This window comes from Arachis stenosperma, chromosome 3 (genome assembly GCF_014773155.1).
Source record: "Arachis stenosperma cultivar V10309 chromosome 3, arast.V10309.gnm1.PFL2, whole genome shotgun sequence".
Lineage (NCBI taxonomy): Eukaryota > Viridiplantae > Streptophyta > Magnoliopsida > Fabales > Fabaceae > Arachis > Arachis stenosperma.
In genome coordinates, this window is record NC_080379.1 from 135,139,184 (window position 1) to 135,147,106 (window position 7,923).

Sequence of the window (7,923 nt, forward strand, 5' to 3'; positions counted from 1 at the left end):
CCATAATCGCTGCAGGGGCCGCGCCGACGGTTCCACCGATAGTTAAATTAGTCATAATCTTCTTTTTCGTATTTATAGTGTCATTATTAGAACATACAGCTTTGTGTCAACTGGATTATTGGAGCCATGAACAGCTCTAGGTATATAGTTATAGCAGGCAGCACTGTGATTATTTCGCTTATTTCTCTTTTTCCTTGTGTCTTATTGATATCCCTCTGTTTTTGAACCCAGCAATTGTTTACTTTGTGCATTCCAATTTCCAGCAATTAATCTAATAAGTAGAATTGTAGAAACATAAAACCAAGACAGAATAGCATCATATTTAACCAGGAACAAAAGGATACTGTTTTAACAACCAAATTCACTTAAACGGTAGAAGCAAGTACACAATTTTATGATGCTGAGCTAAGCAATACATCTGCAGTAGATTTTGTTATTCACGTTTTACATATTCTAATGATTATTCATTTGATGGTTTTTCTCCAAGCTATAATCTTGGCTTCACGCATCCAACAGCTTCTTTATGTCCTTCTGCATTAACACCAACAACAACAGATCAGAAGAGAAATGAATCCGATAGTGTTATAGATTTTGAACTATGTAAAAGCTAATGTAGCCATCATACAAACTGTGTTTACCTCGATGCTTAGAGGAGAAGTAGTGGGTGCATAACGATCCACAACATTGCCCTCTTTGTCAACAAGGAATTTGGAGAAGTTCCATTTTATGTTGTCCCCAAAGAGTCCACCTTTGCTTGATTTAAGATACTTATACAGTGGAGCAGCATCGTTACCATTCACATCCACCTATGATAAAATGCAACAAGATTTGTGTATAAGTTGAAATTGTTTCAACCAAGAAACTAACACCATCATTTTTAGAAAGAAAATGTCTTCCATGTAAAATACACGGAGGAAAGATTTAATATTTCTTTAACGAGCATAAGAATGAAACCAGAGTTCGTACCTTGTCAAAAATGGGATACTCAGCTTTGAAGCGAGTGCAAGCAAATTCTACTATCTGCTCATTAGTTCCAGGCTCCTGTGCCCCAAACTGATTGCAAGGAAATGCCAGGATTTCAAGACCTGAATAAACAAGAACATGGATTTTATAAAGGTTGATGGACCCCAAGCAAGTAAGTTTGATTCTTATGTGGTTATATGTACCTAAGTTTCACAAATTACTCCCTAATCTAATTAGCGACTGTTTATAAAGGTTGTGGAAGCATAATATAAGCCTATGAATTTAAGGGTTTATACAAACCTTTCGCCCTGTATTTTTCGTACAATTGACTCAGCTCTGTATAATTAGAATTGGTCAAGCCACTGCATCATCAAACATGATAGTATCAAGCTGAATAGATTAATCCAAAGGTGAAAGTACATCAAGATAAATTAAACATGTATGATATACACAAGGGCTGTCTACTCTACTGCAATTCAGTCATTAGCCAAGGTTTTTTGACAAAGAAATTGAAAATCGGAGAGGCGTTTTAGTGTTTTACCATTGTGAGGCAACGTTGACAATGAGAAGAACCTTCCCTTTGTAGTTTCCAAGATTAACATCATTTCCCCTCGCATCCTAAGTCAGAACAACACATCAAATCCCTGGATCTTAAATTTTGTAAATTATGGAAATAAGCAACACAACATGCATTTTCCTTTCTTCATGTATTTCTACTAACAAATTAATTATTATATCTATTACTAATTAAAAATAATCTAGATAAGACATACCTTAACGGTGAAATCGTGGACTGATTTGGGAGGAGATGATTGGCTGGCCATGGTGTGATCTGTTTTCAAACTAAATCGCAACGGAGTTGGAGTTGGAGTTAGAGTTGGGATTGATTTGAAGAACGAGATATGATGATGCCGCTGATAAGGCCGAGAGAGTGAAAGGGTTTTGGCTTTAGGATTGATCAAATAGTTAATAGAAGAAGAAAGGGGTGGAACCACTCTCCTTATGCCTCTGCCGAACAAGATACGAGTTGAACTACAAAGCATTGAAGATCCAACTAATTTATATAGCGTCTTTTCTCCGCATACTGCACTCTTCTTCTGTATATTGTTCCTTTCCCACTATGATATACTCTGTGAAATGTGAACTATTGAACAATAATGCTTACACGTGGATGCTTGGCGTGTCCACACGTGGGAATTAGTTGTCCAAGTGCCGCCTTAGCATTTAGCAACTCATGTTTTATACAAGAACAAGAATCATCAATTACGTCATCATTTATCTTTAAGAAAACGGGTCAAATATTATTAACTTATTGTTAACCAAGTACTCTAAGTTAATTATTACAAAGTAAAAACACATTGGTAATTCCACAACACTAATAAAACTAAAATTTAGCTGATATAGAATAAGGACCAAAGCTAAAGTTATCGATTAAACTTTTATAAAAATGACAAAATTAAATTTGAAGTTTAATATATATTGATATTTATATTCATTAAAAATTATTAAGAATTCCTCCTAATAATAATTTTAATATATATTCTTAAAAAATATATTTGCTAAATCCATAATATTATATAAAAAAAGTTCAATAAAAAACGCATCACCTTAATTAATTTCATTTAGTATGTTTTGAAATTTGTATGATGATAGTGTAACCTTTACAACTCTCATTGTTCTTTATTTTTTTGATGATCTTGTATGTTCTTTCACAGTATAAAAGATGGAACCTGGCTTCTTTACAAGCCAAATCAAAAGAAAAGGAAGAAGGAGATATTAATACGGGATTGAAGATAAAAACATGTCTAGACAAACTTGAATGAAGAAAACAGGACCAAAAGAAAAGAAATAAGTTACAACTTAGAACATGCATTATTCTTTACAACATACTATCTGTTCTTGCGGGCAACCGTCGGAAGAAGTTGATAGGCGCCGACGGAAGCCTATGCCGGAACCTGGGATGCCTCATAACATAGAAGCCAGCCAAAGCAGCCACCACCTGAAACGGAGTAACATACAAAACCACCGCAGCAAGAAAACAAAACACAACGAATATAACCGTCGCACGTGGGTCCCTCCAATTCAACAGCGCCTGAATCCTCTCACCCTGGCTGGCCAAATCACCAACCACCGTCTGAATCCTCCCACCCACACTCCTCAACCTATCATACCTCATTCTCACAAGATCAGGGTTCCGGCTCGTAGGAAACGTATCGAACTCTTCATCCAACTCATCCGGTTGCACCGTGTGCGCCTGCGAAATGATCGTGTTCATGTGTGGCGGGTACCTTGGCCTATACCTATAGTTCCACACACCGATCAAGAACATATACAGAAAAACCGTTGGTAAAATCAGTTCCGGGAAGCACACCAGCATCAAGAAGAGGACATGAACTAACACAGTGGTTATAACGTTCTTCCACATGCAGATATCAGAGAACCATTTTCCAACGGCGAATAAACCTGAGAATACCGTCATGAGCCTGAAGAAATTCGCCTTGCTTCTCCTCATGCTCCATAGGTGAGAGTCCACGTCAGACATATACTCAACCACCTCCTTCCGGAGCGGTGGCTCTGCTCGACCCAGCCGAGCCGCGACTATGGTTACGGCTTGGTGTCGGAGCATGTCGAGCTGCATGAGGGAGAAGGGTCTAACGTAGTGCATTTTTGGGAGGAGAGGTTTGGAGTATAGATACATCATGTTCGTGAAAGAGGTGCATGAGAATCTTATGGCCAAGTGCAATTCACCCATTTTCTTAACCCCTGTAGGGTGAAGAACTAGAAGCGGATATGAATGTGTGTAGATTCTACCTGTTTCTAAAGTCGAAATTCGGATTCTGACTTTTCCAATTTTCAAGTCTTTTGAAGAACCTTTTTCCCCAATCTGGCTATTGTCAAATACACCTACAGTTAGAACTGTTGCCGGATCGAAAACCTCCCATGTGTATTGCTCGTTGTATTTAGGGCACAAATTATCAACAATTGTTCTTGTTCTGACCCATTTGTGTCCATATTTTGCAACGCAGTAAGTGTCAGAAGTGCCTCTTCCATCTCTTGTTTTCATAGGGTGGAGTCCAACAGCATTCAACACTCCAAGTTCAAGAACTCCGATCGGTGGCCTCCATAATTGCTTTGCAGTTGGACGGAGATCGCTGCTGTAATGTGTTGATTCATCAAGAACATGGTAGCCTCCATCGAGGCACACACGGAGGTGAATCCTGCTAGAGAATTTCTCTTTCTTTATCTGATCAATGTCAACAGCAATTGGTTTTTCCAAGTTGAACCATCTTGAATGAATGATTCTGTCATCTGCACGCCTCTCTATAGAGTTCAGTGGAATGATCACCCTGCCAATAATCTCATCTTTTCCTGGCTCCATTCGATCTTCCACCGTGAGGACTAGATGATCATCGAAAGGCTCGGCCGCAACAAACACAAGATCCTCATTCCAGAGTGAACTCAGAGTCCTCGCTGGAACTCTCTTTGTTTTCAATACTTGGTGTCCTATTTGTGCCTTGACGCACACGTCAGGGAATCTGTTTTTCTCCGTAGGAACTAGATCTTGCGCCTCAACAATGTTGACGCGCACGTACCATAGCCTTGGCGCATGGTAAACCTTCGACCGCAGCACTGCGGTCGAAGAAGGTGTGGTGTCAACAGAGCTAGCAGCTGCATCTAAATGCCATGCATCACAGAAAGCCTCATCTGCTTGTGTTCCAATCCACACAGCAAGCATCAACTCCCCTTTCACCTTATCCCCTTTCTTGTCCTCTAATCTGTACCATTGCGGCGCCAGAGGGCTATCCGGTGGAACTCTCAATGGAACTTCATTGATATCAAACCTCAAAATCCCTACAAAGTCATCTTTCATCACAAGATTCTTGTCTTTGATCACAACTTCCATTACAGATGCCTGCATCCTCTCCTTTGAGAATGCAAATACCTGATTCCATTCTGGATTCTGACTCTTGTCATAGTGTTTTGTAATTCCTCTGTAGTTTCCAATTCTGACCTCAACAAATGGATCAAGGCTACCAGTGACATCCATGGAAGGAAGCTCGCGGGCCTTGACTACCCTTACATAGAGAAAATACATCCTTTCCACAAGATCATAAGTGCTTGATGTCTTGTCCTTGTGAATAACACGGCCTCCAACAACTCTTCCCCCACCAAGATATGGACTTGTTTCTTTGAGGGCGTAATCAACTGGTTGAACCGACGAAGCGCGCATTAGGACTAGTTTTGGTGGTTGTGCTTCAGATTTTATTGCATCAGCTTCATGCTTTGGTACATAATGTTTATCTGCATAGGCAGAGGAATGATGTTGATGTTCGTTTTGGTGCTGATGTTGGTGTTGGTTATGGTTTGGATTAGGTAGATGATGAAATGTGTGCACCTTTTCTCTAGATGATACATTGTTCAACACCACAGAATCTGCATGTCCATGAACTTGTGCTGCATGATTATTTGTTGTTACAGACTCGGCCGGAGCAGCAACTGGAATTGAGGATTTTATGGCTTGATCGTTGGTGATGTAAACTTTGAGGCCAAGTTCTCCTCTAACACGAGAAAAAATGCCGCGCTTTTCCAGTGGATAGTGCAGTACAACAGCATCGGAGTAAGGGACAAACGAAGTGCCAGTGAGGCTAACCTTGCCAAGAAATGAAGTGGAGTTTGTGGCTCTGACTTGGTTGTAGACATAGGCATCAAGGGTCAGGTGGTGAAGAATGGAAGGTTCGGATATGTTGAAGTAGAAGCTCTCATTCCAAACAGGATTCAGATCTTTCTCTTTGATGGTTGTACGGAATCTCTGGCCATCAAAACATAGTTCCACATAGGCACTGGATGAACCTTCTCCATCTTTAGAGAGTAGATTGTGGGCACTAACCACATCTATCCCTAACTTGAGGTTGTTCATCATAATCAAAGGTTTCTGGTTTGAAGGAGATTTGAGGTAGTGACAACTGCAAGATAGAAATAAATAATCACTTTATGACATCTACAAGTTTCTATTTGTCAAATCTTCTACTTGATAATACGCATATAACTTTATCTAAGGTGTATTCTTTTAAGAATATGTCAATGAATTTTCAAATGAAATAGGAAAATAGCCATTTGTCATTCATTTGATATCCTGGAGCATACTCTGTCCAAAGTCTTACACCACTTTGTTCTCAATACTAAAATGCTATCCTCTATATTAAGTAGCATGTACTAGTACACATCAACACATGAACAAACAGAATAGTATGAAGTATATTGTATTTTGGGGGGAGGGCTAGGCACTAGCAGTAGTGTTTATAGTATAGTGCACTTAGAAAAGAAAATGAAAAAGAATCAGTCGGTGACATCAGTTCCAGTTGAAACAGAAAATGAAGTAATAAAATTTGACACTCTTAAATCACTCACCTTTAAGAGCAGAACTGCAGATGCTATAGAATAGTGACCCTGTTAAAATCTTTGTTCATCGTCCCTTAAAGTTTTTCTATATCTGCATAATGGTATATTGATTTGAAGTTGTAAACTATAAACATTAAAAAAAGCAGAATGGTTGAGTGCTAATAAATCAAACAAAACTATGGATTTCTTTATAGGAAATAGCAGATGGGTTCTCAAGGTAAATATTTTTTTCGATTTGAAGCAGAGGCATGTGCAAAAACTCCCTTGAAGGAAGATCTAGTTACACTTACACGCATTTAAAGAATGAGCATGTGACAGTGACACTTTTTTCAGCTAAAAGTTAGCGATCCATTAAACACGGTATACACGAGCTTCGTGCAGGTGAATGGAATCATTTTAAAATTGTGATTAAAAAGTAAAACAATACCGTCAAGCACAACACAACAAATAAAAGTACACGTTCATGGTGCTACTTGCAATTCAATGTTTCCATGTAAAAGGGACAAGTAAAATATATACAACTCATGGTATATACTATATAGTATACAAAGGAGGGATAAAAAAAAAAAAAAAAAAATCAAATCAATGAGGAAGAAAACCTATATATTCCCTTGAGTTTCTCACAAACACATGTAGCTCCTATCAAGGCTATATATCCAAACATAACAAAAACAAAAAGCGTGAAGCAATGATATTGTACTTTATTATTTCTTGTTTTAGTCTCAGGTGGTTACAGAACAATATAAATGTATGGGGGAAAAAAAAAGAGATAAGATTTCACTTCACAATTGGAGTTTGAAATGATGATGATTCTTGAAGCAAAAGAGCATCTGAATACCTCATTTTCAGAAGTGCCAAGACTATGCAAATGCAAGCAAGAATACTTTGAAAGAGAACAAGGTGGAAGCAACAAAGACACGTGAATGAATATCCCTATGGTAAGTGCAAAAGGAAAACATAGGCTCAATTGTTATATATAGAGGCCGTGATGTCTTACCTCAACAAGGTGTTTAGGTTTGGAAGATAAGCGTTTTTACCATTGAGGATCAGGGGTTGTATTATACTAACTAAATTGCTGTATAGCATTCATTTGAGATTACATGGAAAGCCCCTTATGAGCCTAATGTTAATATGATCAAGTCACTAAAGACTCAAGTAAGTCAAGTCAACTTGTTGGAGCATGAAATACAGCCAGAGTATGGGTAAAGCGTGGTGTACTGCAACCAAGGAATTAAATGCTTGCATTATCTTACTGCTAAACTTGTCAGCTAGAAATTTAATGTACATATTATTTTATTGTTCTTCCCCTCAGGTCCATTATTTTTTGATTTCATATTAATTAAGTTTTTAAGAAAAAAGTATTAATTTATGTTTTTATAATAATAAATGATGGATATATTATATTTTTTATTAATTTATTATGTAAAATTTAATGGTGATGTTTATATATATTGTTAACTATTGTGATGTGTCTATTTATAAAAAATTATTACTTAGATAATAAATTTAAAGCGAAATTTTATCTAATTTAATAAGATTTATAATAAATAAAAAATAATT

At 37.6% G+C, this 7,923-nt stretch overlaps 2 protein-coding genes across 4 annotated transcripts; both read right to left on the reverse strand.

Moving 5' to 3' along the window:
- Positions 1–284: 284 nt before the first annotated feature.
- Positions 285–2,056, reverse strand: LOC130965208 (probable phospholipid hydroperoxide glutathione peroxidase). Its single transcript, XM_057889937.1, has 6 exons — positions 1,737–2,056; positions 1,505–1,581; positions 1,264–1,325; positions 967–1,085; positions 639–806; positions 285–531 (listed from the first exon to the last, which is right to left on the reverse strand). Exons 1-6 carry the CDS (start codon positions 2,004–2,006, stop codon positions 502–504), a joined length of 726 nt encoding a protein of 241 aa, XP_057745920.1. The 5' UTR covers positions 2,007–2,056; the 3' UTR covers positions 285–501.
- A 572-nt stretch (positions 2,057–2,628) lies between these two features.
- Positions 2,629–7,452, reverse strand: LOC130965206 (multiple C2 domain and transmembrane region protein 7). 3 transcript variants are annotated; one of them, XM_057889936.1, is made up of 4 exons: positions 7,361–7,405; positions 7,202–7,246; positions 6,373–6,454; positions 2,629–5,927 (listed from the first exon to the last, which is right to left on the reverse strand). In XM_057889936.1, exon 4 carries the CDS (start codon positions 5,882–5,884, stop codon positions 2,843–2,845), a length of 3,042 nt encoding a protein of 1,013 aa, XP_057745919.1. In that variant the 5' UTR covers positions 5,885–5,927; positions 6,373–6,454; positions 7,202–7,246; positions 7,361–7,405; the 3' UTR covers positions 2,629–2,842. The 3 variants fall into 3 exon arrangements, with proteins under 3 accessions (XP_057745919.1, XP_057745918.1, XP_057745917.1); XM_057889935.1 differs by lacking the exon at positions 7,202–7,246 and having other exon boundaries at positions 7,361–7,452; XM_057889934.1 differs by having other exon boundaries at positions 7,202–7,441.
- Positions 7,453–7,923: the final 471 nt, after the last annotated feature.